The following is a 20,898-nucleotide window of genomic DNA, read 5'->3' as shown; positions in this document are numbered from 1 at the left end:
TTTCTTTTTTTTTTTTTTATGAAACAAGGCTGAAAAAGGACAACTAGAAGTCTATAGAATTAATCTGTATCCAACTTGATGTGCCCTTATATGGTAGCATAAGTTTTCCATTGCAAATACATATTTTTGTCTTCTTTCAAAAATAGCTTAAATAATCTTTAGTCTTGAGCCCTGACCTGGCCCATAATCAAAATTCAAACAGCATTCATCGCTACTGCAAAGTAAGGGTTTTCTTTACCATTTTTCTTTTATCTCTTCTGATTTGGAACGATCAAAGTTTGAAGGGGTAATCAATCAAATATACTATCAATGTTGAAGCTTCTAGATTGTCCATGCCATCCTTAAGCATTTTAACAATGCAAAAACTTGGAGAATAAGAATTTTCCCTTTTATTGGATTGGGTTGCCACCCAATGCAATTTGCACGCAGTTCACAATGGTTGTTGCTGAACCAAGAATCTATCTTATTTGATGACCTCATTTTAGATAATATAAATAAAAACTACCATGTAAACACTCAATTTTCATTCATGTATGACAGTATGAGCCAAACCAATTTGCCCCCAAAAGATAGTGTTTTCTTTTTGGCCACTTGTTTAGTGAGGTGCAAGTCAAATGTAGTTTAGCAGATAAAGCTAAAATTTTTTTGCAATAGAAAATGGGCAGTGTGACAACAATTGGAAATTATAAATAAATGTAAACTTCTGATGGGAAGTTAAAAATTGAACGATTAATTAACAATCTAGATTCGGGTGGGAGGAGAGGAGGATTACAAGAGGTGGACTTTTTAGTTGCCTAGTTGGACAGAAAACAGCTTTTACAAGCCAGCTGATTTTTTGACTTTATGGCTAAGACTATATGAGGAAAAGGTTTTCTGATAGGCCCCACAACCCACAAAAGAAATAATGAAATTAGGTAGTTAATTAAAATTTAGATACTAAAAGCCTTAGTAATCCATAAAAGAGAAATAATATTAACACAGTAACAAGCACTTGCATTTGATTTGTGAAATCAATGTCCTTTCTCACTGTTTGTTAGGGGGAGGTTCTTTGGGTGGAAGATCTCGGAGAGAGAAAGTGAAAGAGAGAGAGAGAGTCAATGAAAGGGAGAGAAGAAAGAGGAGGAGAGAGAGAGACACAGTGGGTTATCAATTCTGGTTGTATGTTTTTGGATTTACTGCTCCCCCCAAGTAAATGTGCATTTGATGTAAAGGAGTTAGCTTGCTTTTATTTGTGTTGCAATTAAGAGGAGAGAGAGAAAAGAGGAAGGGAAAGATAAAGAGAGAAAGGTCCAGTTTTTTTAGCTGGTTTTAGTTGTTTGATGGATGTGTGGGTTTTGAGGTTGAAGAAGGGATCTTTATATTCTATGTTTTGTTTCTGTTAAACCCTTTTGGTTCTTGTTTTTTCAAGTGTCTTGTTTGGGGAGAGTTTTTCCTGTTAATTTTTGGGATCTGGGTTTTGGGGTTCTAGGGCTTCAGTTATTCAGCCTTTGACTCAATAGTCTCTTCATTGGGTTCCCTTCCACGTATTTGTCTTTCTTGTACTTCTCTTCAAAAAATGGGCTTTTGACTTTCTTGTATACTTCCAATTCTGGGTTCTTTCCTGTGGTTTGGCACCTTAAAACTCTTTTTCTTTTTGGTTTTTGAACTGATCCTGGGATGCTTTGTTTCTCAGATTGGAGACTGAGATTTGTTGCTGGGTTTATTTCCCCTTTTACATTTTGGGTTCCTCATGGGTTGTTTTTCTCTGAATTTTATTCTTTTTAGCTGAATTTGGGGCTTTCTTGATCTGGTACAAGATTCCTCCCTTTTGCTTTGAGTCCTAGGGTTCGAAATTGAACCCACCAAGGAAAAAAAGTGGGTTTTTTGTGCTGAATCTTGAACTGTTTTCTTCTTGGTTTTGTGTCTCAAGTTTTGCCGCTTTGATGCATCTTTCACTGTGGAAACCCATATCTCACTGTGCTGCTCTGATCTTAGACAAGAAGAGCAGGAGAAGAGATGGGTCTGAATCAGCAGCTGAAATCAAGAAGAACCCTTCTATTCTCCGGAAACTACATGAGAACAAGCTCAGGGAAGCTCTTGAAGAAGCATCTGAAGATGGCTCTTTGTTCAAGTCCCAGGACATGGAACCTGATTCACTAGGCAATCAAGATGAGAGCTTGGGACGATCAAGATCCCTTGCAAGACTCCATGCTCAGCGTGAATTTTTGCGAGCTACTGCTCTTGCCGCGGAGCGTATATTTGAGAGTGAAGATTCTATCCCTGATGTCCGTGAGGCTTTCAATAAGTTCCTCACAATGTACCCAAAATACCAGTCATCAGAGAAGATTGATCAGTTGAGGTCAAATGAGTATGCACATTTATCACCAAAGGTATGCCTTGATTATTGTGGATTCGGGCTTTTCTCTTATGTTCAAACTTTGCATTACTGGGAGTCTTCTACATTTAGTTTGTCTGAGATAACTGCAAATTTGAGTAACCATGCACTTTATGGTGGTGCTGAGAAAGGCACCGTGGAATATGACATAAAGAGTAGGATAATGGATTATTTGAACATCCCAGAACATGAGTATGGCCTTGTGTTTACGGTAAGTAGGGGGTCTGCGTTTAAGTTGCTGGCCGACTCATATCCCTTTCACACGAATAAGAAATTGTTGACCATGTTTGATTATGAGAGTCAATCAGTGAATTGGATGGCTCAGAGTGCTAGGGAAAAGGGTGCAAAAATCTACAGTGCTTGGTTCAAATGGCCAACTCTTAAACTTTGTTCTACTGATTTGAGAAAGCAGATTTCGAATAAAAAGAGGAGGAAGAAGGATTCTGCTACTGGTCTTTTTGTTTTCCCAGTGCAGTCTAGAGTAACGGGGGCTAAGTATTCATATCAGTGGATGGCATTGGCTCAGCAGAACAATTGGCATGTCTTGCTTGATGCTGGGTCATTGGGTCCCAAAGATATGGATTCACTTGGCCTGTCTTTGTTTCGGCCGGATTTCATTATAACATCATTTTACAGGGTGTTTGGATATGATCCAACTGGCTTTGGGTGCCTTCTTATTAAAAAATCAGTCATGGGAAGTCTTCAGAACCAGTCTGGATCTACCGGGTCTGGCATGGTGAAGATCACCCCTGAGTATCCTCTGTATCTGAGTGATTCTGTAGATGGTCTTGATGGATTGGGTGGAATTGAGGATGATGAAGTTGGTGTGAATGGTGATAAACCCTCTGAAAGCCGTCCAGGATCACAGTTGCCTGCCTTTTCTGGCGCCTTCACATCTGCTCAGGTTAGGGATGTATTTGATACAGAGATGGATCCAGATAATAGTTCTGACAGAGATGGAGCGAGCACCATTTTTGAAGAAACTGAGAGCATTTCTGTAGGAGAAGTGATGAAAAGCCCTGTCTTCAGTGAAGATGAGTCATCAGACAACTCATTGTGGATTGATTTGGGTCAGAGTCCATTGGGATCTGATAGTGCAGGTCAGTTGAATAAACAGAAAATTGCCTCCCCTCTGCCACCTTTTTGGTTTAGTGGCAAGAAGAACCACAAGCGGCTCTCTCCAAAGCCAACATCGAAGATATATGGCAGCCCAATGTATGATGATAAAGATGTGAACCTGGGTCATGATGATCATCATGTGTTATCATTTGATGCTGCTGTTCTATCAGTTTCGCAGGAACTCGACCGTGTGAGGGAGATCCCTGAAGAAGAACAATTAGCAGGAACAAACATAACCTCGCAAAATCATAAGAAGATTTCACATTATTCGCATGTTCTGGAAATCCAGGAAGAACAGGGTACCAGCAAACCACTGTCTGTGGGGTCTGTATCTAGTTCTGCTATAAATGGAGCTCGCCTCAATAAGTCTTCTGTGTTTCGGAATAATGGCCTAGCAAATGGCCCAACTTCTGAAATTTCCTCAGAGATTAAAGAGAGTGCCATAAGAAGAGAAACTGAAGGTGAATTTAGGCTGTTGGGGAGGAGGGAAGGGAATAGATATAATGGTGGTAGATTTTTTGGGTTAGAAGATGAACATCCAAGCAGGGGAAGGAGGGTATCTTTTAGCATGGAGGAGGGCCGTAAAGAGCGCCTGAGTCATACTTTGGAGCCAGGAGAAGTGTCTGTGACCAGTCTTGATGATGAAGACTACACCAGCGATGGAGAATATGGTGATGGACAAGATTGGGACAGGAGGGAGCCTGAGATAACATGTCGGCATCTTGATCATGTTAATATGTTGGGGCTCAATAAAACCACTCTTAGATTACGGTTTTTGATTAATTGGCTTGTAACCTCATTACTACAGCTCAAATTACTTAGTTCAGATGGAGATGGCAAAGTGAATCTTGTTCACATTTATGGCCCAAAGATAAAATATGAAAGGGGTGCAGCTGTGGCTTTCAATGTGAGGGATAAAAACAGGGGCCTCATTAATCCAGAGATTGTGCAGAAGTTGGCTGAAAGAGAAGGTATTTCTCTCGGTATTGGTTTCCTCAGTCACATACGAATATTAGATAGTCCACGACAACAGCGAGGGGCTATGAACCTAGAAGATACTACCCTGTGCAGACCGATGGAAAATGGGCGACATGATGGGAAAAGTGGGTTCATAAGAGTCGAGGTTGTCACAGCTTCTCTGGGCTTCCTGACTAATTTTGAGGATGTCTATAAGTTGTGGGCTTTTGTGGCAAAGTTCCTTAACCCAGCATTCATCAGGGAGGGTACACTTCCAACTGTTGCAGAAGAAGAGTCAGAGACATAACTACTGAAAAGGAACACTTCAAAATCATTTGCAATATAATCCGAGAGTCTGAATGGAAGATTCCCCTAGGGAGGATTGGGAGGTACCAGTGTATGCGTGGCTTGCTCTTCCCCAAGACTCTTGGATGCAGGTGGGTGAATGTGTTAATTCATGTTTGTTGTTGCTTGAAAGTTTCTTTTTCCCCTTTTGGGTTCCTTGTAGAGTTGTTTTTAGAAAAATATGTACCATTTTGGAAGTTACCACGACCTCAAAGCAGAAGTATATGGACACAACTCGCAACTGTTACCACTTAGCAATTCTGCTTTTGGTGTATACACACTTCATTTTTCTTCTTTGTAAAAAGAGGTAGCTAATTTTACCTTCTGCAGTTCAAATACATTCACCATGTTTCTGATTTGTCTATTTGTTGTTATTGAACCATCTTGCATTTGATGTAACTCACAGGACAAACAAAACTATAGAGTGATTCAGCCTACAAGGAACGGATCCTCTTCCTGCTCGACCTTGTTGGAAGTTGGAAATCCGTGTTGGCTCTGCTAAATTGTGTGTTGGTGTCAAATTAGAGAGAGCATGAAAGTTTTACCAAATCGAGGGTAGATGTTGGTGGGTGAAACATGTTTCTTGCAGCCAAATTTCAGAAAAGATTAGGTTATAAGTTTTAATAGGTCACTAAGTCTATTGCTAAGATACAAATATATACTCTTTTCTATAGACAGATAGAATAGATAAGAACTGACTAGATATCCTTTCCAGACACACAATGGATTGGGATTGATAAATTTGCAATAGTAATTTGGCGTTGAAACAAGAAATAGATGAATGATGCAAAGTCCCATCATGAAACTGGATAAAATAGTCAAAGAATTCAAAGGTGGACTGCTTCAAGAGTCTAATGGAGATTCCTTTTCCGCTAGTAATCATCAAGGTTGGGCCATACCCATTGAGTTTTGTTCCCCATGGGATGTAATGCTAAGTTACGTATCAGCCCTGCTTCTCTTTCTTTTGGTTTTTATAGATTCCGGGTTCTTAGTGGGTTTTACGTGTTTTAATAAAGCTGGTAGGGTACATGGCACTACAAACATCTTATCGTAACCCGAATCATGATTAAGACCTACTTTTCCTAGAAATGAAAGGAAATATAGGAACACCATTATCTGCGTCAACAAAAGCTTCTGAATCGAGGATAGCTCTTGTACCAAGGGGAGCAGAGCACCGTATTTGAAAGGTCTTGTAGGCAAGCTGTCTTCTACGGGGAAAGCTTTTGCGTGGTGGTTGGTGATAGTGAAACGTTGACAAACTTCATCTAATTGGAGGTGCAGTTGGCCACCAGTTAAACTGTTAGATATGGAAGATTTTTGCATGCCATCATGGTCATCATCCACGAGTATTATTAATACCAATATAAAAATGTGCTAAAACATGAAGCCTCTGAGTGAATTGTTAAAAGCCAGTAACAGAAGGGGGGTGAGAACATCTCCCCACCAAAAATTGCACTTCATTATTAACTATTAAATAAGGGATAAGGTACAATGACATTTACAGATAACAAACTTGAATAATAATCACAATAAGTGAAAGCAACATATGGCCAGAAAATTGAATTTCTGACTCGTCCATCATCTGAAGTTCTCCCTGTCCTTTGTCAATTGGCTGCTTTAGCACGATGAACCACTTGAGTAGGCCACGACTTATAACCCGAAAGAAAGCAGATTCCAAATCTATACAACACCAAAGCAACCAAATCAGAATAAAACCATAGACAAAGCCCCATCATCTAACCCTGGATTGGGTACGAGCAGGTAAGTAAAGGACGATCAGGATTATCTCAGTTTTGGCCACTTCAGAGATGTACCCCAACTTTTCTAGCTTCTGGCAGCCTCGTAGGGTGGTATGGTTAAAGTCAACTTATGACTCCATAGCCTTTAAGAGAAATGCAGTCTCCAAAGCTGACTCTTTGCACTGAAGATATCTGTTTTCCTCCACAATATCTGTCATTAAATTAAGTAGTATGGGATGTTTGGGGTCATAAATAGTTTGTTGCCGGACTCGAGCGACCCATTTTGCCGCTTCCCATACCCCAAATCTGAAAAATGTCAAACAGAGGCATTAATGACCCACTTAAAACATAAGGCAAAGATAGATATCCCCAATTTCTAGAAAGCTCAAGGAAAGACTATTTGTTGGTTTCTTGTTTCTCCTTTAAACTCTGTTTAAATGCAAAAGAAATAACTTTGTAGCCATCAATTCCTAAAGCCTAGATGGCTTCCCTCTCTTTTTAAAATTTAAACCTAGATGCCTTCTTAATTCGCCATAATATTCACTATTCTGCAAGAAATAACACATTAATCCCACTTAAATCCAACTTATGAAATGAAAACAAAAATGAGACAGAGTATCAATCTCAATTGCCACCAAGCCAGGAACAGTTTACACCATTCACACAAATGGACTTGGTCAAGTAATGAATTTCCAAAGTATGTGCTGCTTTGGAATTTCATTATCCCTAGTTAAGCTCACAAGTTAAATATCAGTTACCTTCATGTATCCCGTTTTCTCTAGATGGCACGGTTTTTCTCAACTGTTAGGTATTTTCATGCTGACCAATGTTCCACAATTATAAACTTCAGATAACAGAACAATACACAGTCAACAAGAAGAGTGACTTACCGTGTATTGAAAGATGAGGAGACCAGTACAGATGGATAAAGAGCGTCCTTCTGAATATTGTCATAGGGAGAAAATTTCCTTATGGCATGAAAGTCATCAATATCCCCAGGGTACCCAAACTCTTCATAATCAACAGCTGTGAGAGGTAAAATGGGATAGAGAAGAGTGTTGGTTGCATCTAAAAATGGAACCTGAATCAGATAAAAAGATGAAAATGAATTACCTAGAACTAAAAAAAATAAAATAAAATCAGCCTATATCCATATGAAGTTCTATACTACCTAGTGACATATCCTAACAGGCATATAAAGGTAAATATTCACTTTCTGCCCTATTACTTCCTTTATCACAACTCAGGGAAAAAACCAAAGGAATATCAATAACAGATAGATTGTTCTTTGTAAGAATGATGCAAGCCAATGTGTCTGACCAGTGCAAGCAAAGTAAGACTATGCAGCAAGTACAATTTAAGCAAATCCAAAGCAGCCCCTGATATTTATCATACTTTCAAAACTGCAGCACGAAATAACTCTGGGCAGCAATTGATGGCTGAGGCAACCAGCAATCCTCCTGCACTATACCCCCAAGCAGCAAGCTTGTTTTCTTGCACAATCTCTTTTTCAACAAGGTACTTTGCACAAGAGATATAATCTCTAATGGAATTCTGTTTCTTTGTGCCTCTGCCATCATGATGCCACTTCTTACCACTACCACCACCACCTCTGCAAACCAAACCACCCATAAACCAAGAAACTAAGTGTTATGCATGCAATTTTGATATAAAAAAACTGAAAGTAATTCCGTATTTCTGGAGAAAATATGACAACCATTTCATACAGTCGGATAAAACCAAATAATGCTATAGAAAACTGAAATAAAGACAGCCAGTAATGCTATAGAAAACTGAAATAAAAACAACCTCAAATGCTATAGAAAACTGAAATGATGGCAGCCAGAGAACTACTATAATTGAGTAATGAGAACAAACCTTACATCAGCATAAGCAACAATCCAACCACGATCAAGAAGGCTTTTCAATTCACTTCGCCACTGTTTAACAAGTATTTCACCAAAAGCTCCATGTCCATGGAGCAATCCAGGGCTTTGCTTATCCTTTCTATTTTTGCATGAGTAAACAATAGTTAAAGGAACCACAGTTCCATCATAAGAAGAGACATCGTAATGTTCACAAGCATAAAATTCAGAGAGGTCATTCCACAGGTTATCATCTTCAGATTTGACATCATTCATGGAAGAATTCTTCACATTTGTTGATTTCTCAGCAATGGCCGAAGATAAGGCTGTACCATACAAAATCCGGGTTCTTTCATGAAGTATATTTTGCTGTTGAATGATATTCCACTTGCCATTTGATAGATCATAATCAACCACAGCATCAGGCATCTGATAAACATGGATAAACAAGATGTGAAAAGTAGAGACACATAACTAAAAATATTACTTAAATTCATGAATGGAAATGCTGCCATGTGCGCTATTAAATGTCACATATTTAGTCATCCTAGAGGAGAAACATGAACAGTTGCTGCACCAAATGCAGCAGGTGACAGGCAAATTCAAATCAATCACAAGTCATAACAAAAATTTTTAATCCCTAGATGCCATTCAGGAAACAAATTGATTATACAGCTTTATGCAAAACTCAAAACCCATATTCTAAGAGTAGAGACAACATATCTTCCATCATTGACACCAGCATTTATCTCCATTAAGCTTGCTTTGTTTTCTAACCATGTTTAACCAGGATCTGTGCATAAAATTTGTACAAACTTACCAATAAGTAGAGATTATAAGGGAATGGATTGCTATATAAAGAGCTAAATAATGTTCAGATTGTAGTCATTTACATACCACTGGAGATGATATTGTGAATCGCATAGTTGTGGAATAGAAGTCATAGTTTGGCCCAGGAGAAATTTTACAAACATGCTTTGGAAGAGGAAGGAATTGAGGGTTAAGCTCTCTCAGATGAACTGCTTGCTGCCATAACAACAGAAGACAGGAACAGAGAAGATGTAAATATGCCCAGAAAGAAAAAGGGGAACAAGGGGGAAAGAAAGAGGGATAACCACACAAACAAAGAAAATTTTCTCTTATTTTTTCACCTTCCCGCCAGGCAATGGTAAAGCAACAGAGCAGATTCCAAAATTTCGACCTTCCCTAGTAATAAGTACCAGGTGTGAGTTGCAGAAATCAACATCCTCTATGACTAAGTCTTGATCATCAACGAATACACTCTGTGGCACATAAGACATAGGATTACTTTATTAACACATCAAGCAGAAGTAGCATTAAAGAAGAGCATGAAATGTGGTCAGGTATGAGCACATATGAATCAGCCTTGGGCAAAAGACATGTACACAAAAGAAGAGGAAGCACTTACAAGCCACAGGAAGAATAAAAAAGAAACAAAGGAAGTCATAATTAATTCACCAACCTCCCAAATTCTAGGATTGGATGGACAATCAACAGGGCTGCGAAGAAGATAATGACTATCAACTACTTGTCCATCCTTGGCTGCATCTGTGAATAAATAGAGGTATCCCTGATGATGATCAAGAATGCAGTGGACAATACCTTCACTCTCCCAAACTAATGTCATGCCAGAAAATGGGTCAGCTGCATTTATCAGAAGGACCTAAAAGATGATAATGATTGTTACACCATTTGAGCATAATCAATTTACAACAATTGAAAGCTGATAACAAGCAATTTTCACTTTTCAGATACCTTTGAAGATGTAGGAGAAAAGGTATTAACAGTGACAAAATGGAAATCCTTCGTGTGCCTTATGTTTACATACACAGTTTCATCTTGTTCTTCCAGCAGCAAAACATCTTCTTCAGTTGATCCAATCATGCTACAGTATATCCTAAAAAGAAAACAAATTTCCAACTAGATTTTGTTAAATTCATTTGACAACCAAACAATTATGAATAGACAAGTAAGCGAAATTGATAAAAGCAGTAGACCTTCTACCTATGTGGCCTCCTATTTTCATCAGTAATGACATAGAGCAATGCCTGCCCATCTTTGACCCATGCCAAATTTGAAACACGATTTGCATTAGGCTTGCTGCATAATGCACCAGAATTCAAATTCCTCACAGATAACTTGAAGTAGTCATTGTCCTTATCATACATGGTGTATGCGAGAAACTTATGATCCGGTGATATCTCTGATAATTCTTCATAAGCATAACCTTTAAACATATTGAGAAAGCAATGTCAAATGCAGTCGCAAAAGCAAATACAAAAAAAGGAAAGAAGGTAATCTTCCATTTGCTGCGATACCTCCAAATCTCTCAACTTCTTGATTGTAATCGAGCAGCTTCTGCTCAATCCTCTTCCCAGATGTAAAATCAAATCCAGCACTGGGAGACTTATGTGAAATGAACTCCTCATTCAAGCTCGCCAATCTCCTACATAGCACTGGATACTGCTTCCCCTCCTCCACCCTTCTATAATACAGCCTGCAAAGTTATTCAGATTTCAACTAAACTACCCATCTTCGTTCTCATAAGATATAATCAGATACAATAATAAAGTAACATAACAAAAACACGTTAACCAATGAGCTCACTAGGATTTCCGCCGTGTATCCATAAACATTTTCCATAAGAAAAGCCTATAAACAACAATAATGGACTCAAAGGTTTGCGTAAAAATGCATTCAAAGAAGATTATTTCCTATAAAAGTATAAGCAATTATTTTGCCTATTATAAGCAATTACTTTGTATCCAACCCGCATTATTACTTATCGTTTTCGAAAGCAAAATAGAAGTTGTAATATTTAACAGCCAATCCGTACATAAGAAAACTCAAGGTTTTACTAAATACCCGGTTTCATTTTCTTTATATTAAAAAAAAAACTAAATGGGTACCAGGGACCCCAACGGAGTGGAGGGGTAGAGAGGTCAAAGTCCAAGCGAGAAGCCATCTCAGATTGGAGCTTAGTTTGGAGACGTTCAGTATCTGACATGACAGCCTCAGTATACTTTTCTTCTTGTTCCATATACATGTCCATGTGGCGCATGGCGACTTTGTCTTGGAGAGAAGACATCCAGGAGTAAGGATCTTCCCAAGTGACATCATGGAAAGTGAAAGTTTGGGGCTTTTGAGGGGCTTTCGGAGGCTTCGGTGGGGACGGCGGGGTTGGGGTCTTGGGGTGTTTGTAGGAGGCTGAGCGATATAAGTGGCGGTGGTGGTGGTTGTAGAGTGCGGTGGTTGAACGGTGGCGGACCGTGGTTAGGAGGTGGCGTAACATCTGCAGGGGTTTAGTTGAGGGGTTTAAGTTTTGTCAAGGATAAATCCCGAATGTTCAGATCAGATCAGTGCTTAACATTGCACTCAAAAGTACAAATAAAAATATAATTTTCATAATATATAATTATATTATATATTTATTTTATCTGTAAACTTGCAGTAAATTGAATAACTCCTTTTTCTGAAGGAATAAAAAGTGAAAAAATCTGGTGTTTATTTTTAAATAAATTTCCAGATTCTATGTGGTGGCTTTGGGGTATTGATTTTCTTTGGGTTGGGCTTTTTCTTTGGTCGGGCTGGGTTTGAATAAGTGCTTTTATTCTTAATACAAAGACCAATTCGAGCCCAACCCATTCCCACCTCTAGTTTTGAGTAGTTTTAAGCTTAAATCAAAACAATTCAGTAAGAAGGTGAAATGCCATAAGGTGCTTAAACTTTAAATTTGGAATAAATTCGTCAACTTAATTATTCATGAATTTATACAAATGATGTACTCATGGATTTGTTTTATTCATGAATCTAAATTAGTGTTTTGAATTTAATATCTAAAGTCTAGAATCATTTTTGCAGTATAAAAAACTTCAGTAATGCAACCAAATAAAAACAAGAAACAAAAACTTATTTAAAGAAAATCCTATTAAAAGAAGAGAAAAATCTGGGGCTGATTTTATAGCACGCTTGTGGAAGATCATCATCTGAGTTGTTGACTATGGTGAGGGAGCTTAGTCAGAATCTCTGACGGGGTCGACAGCTTTCTTGTTTTGGCGGCGCATCAAGCTTACGCAATGGAAAATCTTTTGCTTAACAAGCCGAAAATGAAAATGGAGAGAATCCAAAGAATCTGATTGGGAAACTGCAGCATTTAATGCAACTACTTGGGTAAATTAATGGAAGCTTTGAAAATGGCTGGGGAGCTAAAACAGAACCCTTCCTTCTTCAAGGTCTTGATTGGACTCTTTTTTAACAAGCTTGTAAGTTCAAATCCCGTACAGCTCTGCTGTTTATTAACAGACATTTATTGCTGCTTATAAATTAAATGCTTTTTGTTTTAATGTTGGAACAGAGAATACCACCTGCGTTCGTGAAGAATTTCCAAGGAAATGTACCCACGAGTTTCACCTTGAAATCTAACTCCGGGAGTACATGGCGGGTAACAGTTCAGAATACAGAAGGAAGCTACTTCTTCTGTGGGGGATGGTCTAATTTTGTGGAAGATCAAGGCCTGGATTCAGGAGATTTTGTAGTGTTTAATTTGGTCGGTAAATCGAGTTTTGATTGTGTCATTTACGATCCAACTGGATGTGAAAAGAAGATTGTTCTTAAGGCTAAGAGAAAAAGAGGTAGACCTAAGAAATCAAATGAAGTAACACCAAGCGAAACTGCGGCTTCAAGTTTCCAAAAAGCAAAAAGAGTCTCTCCTGGCTGTAGAATCACTCGTAAGCTTTACTCTTTTAACTGTGCATTTCATGCGCAACAGTTCCAATAATCGCTTTCATTACTTTAGTTTATTCTCATCTTAATGATCCATGCATGTTTAGGTGCGCCTGCTAGAAGGGTAATAAATGTTGGTCAGCAGATTGAGGTTGTATCAGAAGCAATCTCCAAACATCCTTCATTCATAGTGGTTTTGAAAAAATACCAGAAATTCTCTGTTGTAAGAACCACTTCTTGGTTTTTTTTATTCTCAATTCAATGCTGTTAATCACTCTTTATATATAAATATATACATAAAAATGGCAGGTTGTTCCGAGTAGATTTGCCAGAGAAGCTGGGTTGGCAGACAAGCGGAGCACGGTGATCAAGGACCCGAAAGGTAGGATGTGGCCACTGGGCATCTCGGTGGGTTCTAGACAGGTTCGGCTGAGTGCTGGATGGTCCAATTTTCGACTGGAAAACAGAATAGTAGCTGGAGATACCCTTTTGTTTCAGCACATTCGCGGCACAGGTAATGCAATACACGTCGAGATTGTTGGCAAGGCTGGATATGGAAATAGTGGGAGATGAAACAAGCATGCAAATGTATAAAATACTATGTAATCTTTCCTTTGTTTACCAGTTTTTGTTGTTGTGCAACGCACCAGTCTATTTGGTGTTGGATGGTATGAGAAAATGGTGTTGATTACGTCATTCCAGGAACCCATTGTACCTCAGTTGCAATTAACTGACCTGTAAGTAAACTTGTGTACATTGCACTTTACCCTTTGGCAAGATTGCAGATTCCTCATCTTATCATGTTAATGCGCGAAAAGTTTGATAATAGTAAATCCTATATAAATTATAATATATAAGGTAATAATAATTCGTAATTTAATTTATAGCCTATAAGTACCAAAAAAGAAAGAGAAAGAATATATGAAGAAATTTAGCAATGATATTCATTACTTGACTAATAATGAAAATTTCATTGCAAGACTAAAATTATAAAATTCTTTTATATTTTAATAGATAAGAATTAACTAATAATATGACTGTTAACTCTGAACTACACTTAAAAGTTGGAATTCCAATTTAATTGGTAAATGCTACTTACGATTTCCAATGGAAAGGTCACCATTTAGTAAGTGGTGTTTTGAGCAAGGCTAGGTAGACATATTATATTAATATATTTATTAATGCATTAATTCCATAATAATTCAAAGGCAAACTCTCATTTCTTATTACAAATAAAAAGTTGTATTGGTGAAAAAATAAATGAAAGAGAACTCTTATTGATTATTTAAAAATAGTTTGGATCTATACTAAAATATTTCCTTATATTAGATATTTAGAAAATAAATGAAAGATCAGAATTCAAGTAGTCATTTTTTCTTTTTGACAAAAAAAAAAACAAAAGCAAAAGAAGTGATCTCTCCTTTTATATTAGATTTGAGAATTTTTAAGATCAAGTTTGAAGAATAAAATTAAAGATTACAGTCAAATTCATATTTACAAGATGAGTAAAAACTCTCTTTTTATTTGAAAAAAATCTTACTGGGTTGCAAGAATTTGAGATTAGAATTTATGAAAAAATTTTTGGAAAAATCTTTATTCTAAAAGCTAAGTCCCATACATTTGTAACTTTACCTTCATTTACATATTGATCTATAGAGTTTTACTATTTAAATTTTATATAAATAAAAAGCTATGTGAGTCTATTTTCTAATGAACCAAACGGAAGTGAATTTTGAATTTTCAAAGTAAAAATATTTTTCTAAAAATTGTTCAAGCAACCTAACAACATTGTTAGGGACAATTTTGAGTATTTCTCATATTTTTCCTTTACACACTAATTTACGTGTTAGTTGTTGTATTGATGAAAAGAGCTTAATAAGTATAGTTTTTAATACACAAAACGGACCATGATTTCAAGTTTTGTAGCTTAAAGTACAACTATTTACAATGAGTGGTATATAAATTGTCAAAATTATTATTTAGGAGATTTTGAGTTAATTTTCTTAGTTTCAAAATAATTAATAGATTTTAAAGGGTGTCGTTGTTTCTAATATGTTTAAATGATTATAATTAAGTTTTTTTATTGTTTTTGAGATATAACAAGTTGTTGGAGTGGGGGGAAGTAAGTAATAAAATTTCAAACACCATACTTTTTTGAAACTATTGTTTATGTATATTTTTTTAAATGAATTTAACATTTCATTCTATTATTTTTTATATAAAAATAAGGTTAAGCATATAAATTTTTTTTATTCATATAATGAATGTTAATTTATGAATAAGATGTGAAATCTTTTGAAAAATATTGTACGAGTTGCAAATTGTTTATTGAGAAGTGGAATAATCACTACTAACACTAATTTTACAATTTTACTAACAAGATAAAATAGTTACCACACACAATCCTACTAAGAGTGAAAATAGTTAATAACGATCATGAGAAAGATATTATCGATACAATTATTGTCACAAATTATAATAGTGATTATAGCTAAAGATGATAAAATTTTGTGAGCGTTCAAGATTAAATTTGTGATTTACTCAATACAATATTTAAAGAATTGTATTTATTTGTTAATAATTTATAAATTTACAAAAGTATTCATTTGGATATAATGCTTCTTTAACTATTTTGAAAATATAATTTATTAATTGAAAATGATACTTACTCTGTTAAAATATATGTGAGTATATTTGTTGAGCTATAATTATTCATTCCTTTTATTTTTATTTTGTAAACGAGTATAGTTATGCTGTGACATTACTAATTACGGTGATAGCCTTATTATTACATGTAATTGATATTTAAATTTTTATTATTTAGAGATTTTAGATAAATGATAATAATTTATATACGAATATGAATTTAGAGAATCGTAATTAAAATCATAAATGTTTTATCGTTTCACTTTCCGAGGCATCGCGTAATGTTTCGATTACGAAGGCGACAGTACTTCGCACCGGGCGGTAATAGATTAATAGTGCTAGAACAATAGATTAATTAGTTGGCTGCAGTAGGAGTGGCAGAGGGAGGAAGACAAAACGGTAGCACTTAAAGTTACATGACCAACCTCTGGCTTATTAATGAATCCACCCCTAGTTCCGCGAGCCCAGAAACAATGAATTAATATCCATCATCAAAATTGGAGTAATTACTCGCATTTCCTTCTGGCAGATGAGAATTGATTGAGCAAACAGTGCTCAGCGAGCTCATGAAGTATATGTTAGCCTTGTTTGCAGAGGCTCTCATGCGAAGCTATTGAATATACTCTGGAGCGGTTCCACTATGGCTTTTCATCATCGTAGATCAGACAATGAGCATTCCATGTTTACGTCCAAAACGCCCCATTTTTTTAAAGTTATTCTTGACGGAACTTTCCGAGATGGGAAACTTGTAAGTATATTCTTCTTTCTCTATTTGATACCATTTCCTTTTGTAATCAGTTCATGCATCGGTTTCCTTAGTCGGACAAGTCTATGTTTGATGATTATCAGAATCAAAGTACAGGAATGTCTTTCTAAATTCTAGAGCAGTGTAAAGTTTTACCATGCATGTAATGAATGAAGAGAGCTAGCAGACAAGCTACAATGCATTTCATGTGGGATATGGTCATTATTTTGGCATATGCTAGGTATATTATATTTTTTTGCATGCCTTAATTAAAGGTTTTATGCAGGGGATTCCTACAAATTTTGTAAGAAAATATGGAAGGCAATTGTCCAGTCCTATTCATCTTGAGGTCCCAAGTGGTGCAGTATGGCAGGTTGAACTGACGAAGTGTGATGAAAGGGTGTGGTTGCAAAAGGGTTGGCAAGAATTTGCAGAGCATAACTCACTGGAATATGGATATTTTCTGGTTTTTAGATATGAAGGCAATGCTCATTTTCATGTACTTATTTTTGATATGAGTGCTTCAGAGATAGAATACGCACACACTAACACTGCAGAAGAAGATGATGTCTTTGATAATGCTTTAGCATGCAAGAAAAGCAAAAGTAAATCAGATATCCCAGATCCCCAATCTAATAAGGAAATGAAAGTTGATTCACCCAATCAATTTGGGACCCATTTGAAGTCAAAGATTTCAGCTCCAGCTACAATGGGAGTTGGAGTTACGGGTCAGACAAGCCCACAAATCGAGGTTCTCGAGACGGTTGGACATTTGACAGCCGATGAGAAAACTAAAGCTCTTCAGAAAGCCAGTGGCTTCAAAACTAAAAATCCATTTTTCATGGTGGTTATGCAACCATCATATGTTAGCTTCTCATATAGAATGGTAAGCTTTCAAGTTTCAGCAAAGAATCTTTCTTTGGTGGTGCATTAAAGAAACGAGCAAAAGCATACATCCTTTACGTTTGAAAGAAAATCTCTCTCATTTGTTTCCATCTTTGATATTCCAGAGTGTACCGGACAGCTTTGCTAGGAAATATTTCAATATGACGCAGGGTAATGTGATCCTACGTATTTCGAGTGGGCAAAGTTGGCTTGCAAAGTACTACTGCAGGCCAAACGTTGATAATCCAAGAGCACAACTCAGCGTTGGTTGGCAGGAGTTTGCAAAGCATAATGCTCTGGAAGTCGGTGATGTCTGCGTTTTTGAGCTAACTAGAACGAGACCTGAAATCTTGTTGCAAGTAATCATTTATAAACGGTTTGTTGAAGATGCCATAGCAGCCAGGCAACTGGGTGAGTAGGCTCTCTCATAGGCATTCATTCAAGGGTCAGTCTGTATATATATCAGGCTAATACTTTCTTCTGATGTATTTTCTTTTGGTAACTAGCTGGTGAGAGCATAGCCTATCGAGTAAAAAAGAGGCGCTTGTTCAGTGATACTGAACCTAATTGTCTGCAAAACCAACGTGCAAGCAGAGAATTTAAAGTGCCAAAGATTGAGCAAAACGAGAATATCCATACATCTATTGAAATATTGGATGACTTTCCACTAAACCAGATAACGAAGAAGAAATTGCCATTCCCAGGTTTTCAGCCCTGTAAGATGATGAAAACCAATCCAGGTCAAGTTAAAGGGATCGAGCTTGGGAAACAAAAGAAGAGCTTGGATTTCCAATATTCATCGAACGAACTTGCGGGTGATCTTCAATGTGTTTAAATGCTTATGAGTTTGGCGAAAGTTATGCCATGTTTCTGCTTCTATAATCTTTAGATGTTTTGATCTCAACAGGTGAATTTAAATTTTCTGGGAACGATGAAAGTGTAAGGATGTCAGGTGCTCAGAGATGTCCGAAGCCTGACTTTCTGGGCAGAATGCAACCATTGACTACAACAGAGAAAAAAGTAGCTCTTAAACGGGCTATGGCTTTCAAATCTGCAAATCCATCTTTCACTGTTGTGATGCAGCCATCATATGTTCTTCCTGGTGGTTCTCTGGTGAGATTTCTGCCCAAAGCCTTCCGTTCATTCCAATCGTATAATTCAAGTTTAGTAAATGGCTTTTCCATTAGTCTACTATATGTGGTGAGAGTGTCAGGTTTGGAGCAGAGCATATCATCGTTTATTAGATTTATTTTTCTTTTCCTTTGGCAGAGCATACCATCCCAATTTGTCAAGAGGTATTTCAAGAAAAATGGTGGAGTCACCCTGAGAGTTTCAGATGGGAGGACTTGGATTGTTGACTACAATGGAGAAGTAGATGGTCAATGTCCCAAAGGCAAATTTCGTGGTAGGAATTGGAGAGCATTTGTGCTGGACAATAACTTGAAGGTGGGAGACGTCTGTGTCTTTGAGCTGATAAAGGCAAATGGAAATTCCTTCGACGTTGTCATTTTTCCAGATGCTAATGTTGCAAGTTGTTCCTCATCAAAATTAGGTGGGTAGACAAGTTAAATGTATTGATCCCCTTTGCTGCAAATATTTGGATAAAAGCTAAATCTAGTCAAGCCCAGGAAACTAAAGATTCTACTCATTTCCAATTTTAAAACTAACCTGCTAAAATGCTTCAGATACTCAAGACAAGAACAATATTTATCAACCACCAGTTGACTAAATGTAGGAAGATTTAATCTATAGAAACATGAGAAGGGTACGGTGTACAAATGACTCGATGGAGTTCACTGCCACTGGCTTCACACAAACTCTTGAAGCTGTATAAATTTGTTTTAAAGCTTCTGTTCTTCAAAAGAGTAGTCTGGTTGCTTCACCAGGAGAGCACCACTATGATAGCGACTTGCCATCATGATATTGACATAGATATGTTCCAAGCAAAAGACAATATTCCTTAGGATTCTCCTTGATTGGTTTCTTTATCTTAATTAATTATATGTATCAGCTTTGTAAAGCAAACCTTAGATTAGATGTTCTAGTATTATTTTCTTCATCTGAAATAATGTCATTCTATAACACAATCACAGGCATGATTATATTGAAGGAACTATTATTGTTTGTTTGATTCTGATGGAAAGATTCAAGATCTCAATGTACAGAAGCTGAAGATGATGGAACCATTGAAATCCTAGAGTACGCTGGCCCATGCCAGAAAACCAGAGAGAAATCATCAATCCAGTGCCCTCGGCCTCAGAAGATGATGAAGATTAATATGATTAACAAAACTGAAAAGATATTGGAGTCAGAATATATAGATCCACGTTTCAGACCTTTTTGCAACAAAGCTAGCGGAATTAAGCTTGCAAAGCCCAAGGGAAGTACAAGCTCAAGCTGCTGCAAGCGGGAAGTTGGTGGTAAAATATTGATCGCTATTTTCTGTGAAATTAATGTTTTTTCGACTAGTGCAAGATGCTCATATTATCTTCCTATTTGTCCTTTCTTCTTTATTTTCAATGGAAGGACTTAAGCCTGCTAAAAGGACAGGAACAGGCACTGAAAATGAGAGGGAATGCCCAGAACAAGCTGAGATTCTGAGGTCGCAAAAATTGACAGCCAAAGTTAAGGCGAACACACTGCGGATAGCTAATGCATTCAACTCAAAAAATCCTTTCTTTTTGGTTGTCATTCAACCATCACACATAAGCTGTAATTATAAAGTGGTACGTAAGCCTTAAATGCGAAAACCTGCTATCATTATATTGAATAATTAGTGCAATGTTCAAGTGATATGTACTAGTGGGAACTAGTCAGACCTGAGCAAATAACTACTACTCATTTTTTAATAATCACTTTCTAATAGCATAGTCTCTCACTCTCTTTTCTTTTTTCAGTGCATACCAAGTAACTTTGCTAGGAAATATTTTACAAAGACGCATGGGGGTGAGACAGTCCTTTGCCTTTCAGATGGAAAATCCTGGTCTGTCAAGTACTACCGCAGAGGTGACGATGGAAACCCACAAGGACAATTTTCAGGTGGTTGGAAGAAATTTGCTCTGGATAATAATCTGGTAGTTGGTGATGTTTGTGTATTTGAGTTGCTTAAAGGCGCTGATATCTCATTTAAAGTATTCATTCACCGGGTTGTAGATGCTGCGAATTGTGATCCATCACAAGGTAATGTTTGTTAGCTTATTGTTAGTTTCTTATTTATGAATTACATGATTGTTTATCAAATCAAATTGATACATGAAAAAGGTCCTAAGAGACATTCATACTCGTCCTCGCCAGCTCCTCCTGCAGACATTCGACTCTTCAGATGAATCGTGCAGCCATCTCATCTGTATCTTGGCCGTGTGGTAGGGATTATGATCAATGAATTCACATAAATATTCCATTGAAACCCTTTTTCCTTGATCATCTTGATAATTAATGATTTTTTTGTACAGTTAAAATTATGTTCTGCATTCTTTTCAG

General features: G+C 37.0%; 3 protein-coding genes and 1 pseudogene across 7 annotated transcripts; 3 read left to right on the top strand and 1 right to left on the bottom strand.

Annotated features, from left to right (window-relative positions):
• The first annotated feature begins 987 nt into the window (after positions 1–987).
• LOC110409017 (uncharacterized) lies at positions 988–5,157 on the top strand. The gene has a single exon (XM_021418228.1). The coding sequence runs from the start codon at positions 1,923–1,925 to the stop codon at positions 4,755–4,757; it is 2,835 nt and encodes a 944-aa protein (XP_021273903.1). The 5' UTR covers positions 988–1,922; the 3' UTR covers positions 4,758–5,157.
• Positions 5,158–6,212: 1,055 nt separating this feature from the next.
• Positions 6,213–11,796, bottom strand: LOC110409784 (Prolyl oligopeptidase family protein). Of its 4 annotated transcripts, XR_002444603.2 has the most exons (12): positions 11,330–11,796; positions 10,739–10,917; positions 10,425–10,647; positions 10,176–10,317; positions 9,883–10,083; positions 9,551–9,682; positions 9,297–9,425; positions 8,413–8,828; positions 7,930–8,146; positions 7,425–7,615; positions 6,610–6,840; positions 6,213–6,475 (listed from the first exon to the last, which is right to left on the bottom strand). XR_002444603.2 is itself a non-coding variant. In XM_021419249.2 (11 exons), the coding sequence occupies exons 1-11, from the start codon at positions 11,710–11,712 to the stop codon at positions 6,663–6,665; spliced, it is 2,391 nt and encodes a 796-aa protein (XP_021274924.1). In that variant the 5' UTR covers positions 11,713–11,796; the 3' UTR covers positions 6,213–6,662. The 4 variants fall into 4 exon arrangements, 2 of the variants coding, with proteins under 2 accessions (XP_021274924.1, XP_021274925.1); XM_021419249.2 differs by having other exon boundaries at positions 6,213–6,840; XR_002444604.2 differs by lacking the exon at positions 6,213–6,475 and having other exon boundaries at positions 6,702–6,840; positions 7,425–7,560.
• A 781-nt stretch (positions 11,797–12,577) lies between these two features.
• On the top strand, positions 12,578–13,736 carry LOC110410071 (B3 domain-containing protein Os01g0723500-like; annotated as a pseudogene). The gene is made up of 4 exons (XR_016350790.1): positions 12,578–12,682; positions 12,775–13,147; positions 13,250–13,365; positions 13,452–13,736. The product of XR_016350790.1 is annotated as a B3 domain-containing protein Os01g0723500-like (transcript).
• Positions 13,737–16,428: 2,692 nt separating this feature from the next.
• LOC149527591 (B3 domain-containing protein Os03g0619800-like) lies at positions 16,429–20,612 on the top strand. Its single transcript, XM_089782519.1, has 9 exons — positions 16,429–16,536; positions 16,820–17,419; positions 17,544–17,829; positions 17,925–18,233; positions 18,326–18,531; positions 18,688–18,970; positions 19,563–19,838; positions 19,945–20,144; positions 20,316–20,612. Exons 1-9 carry the CDS (start codon positions 16,429–16,431, stop codon positions 20,610–20,612), a joined length of 2,565 nt encoding a protein of 854 aa, XP_089638645.1.
• Positions 20,613–20,898: the final 286 nt, after the last annotated feature.

The sequence above is a fragment of the Theobroma umbraticum genome, unplaced genomic scaffold (assembly GCF_002168275.2).
Source record: "Theobroma umbraticum cultivar Fairchild unplaced genomic scaffold, ASM216827v3 scaffold_44.0, whole genome shotgun sequence".
In the NCBI taxonomy this organism is placed as follows: domain Eukaryota; kingdom Viridiplantae; phylum Streptophyta; class Magnoliopsida; order Malvales; family Malvaceae; genus Theobroma; species Theobroma umbraticum.
This window is presented reverse-complemented; position numbering and strand designations above follow the sequence as displayed.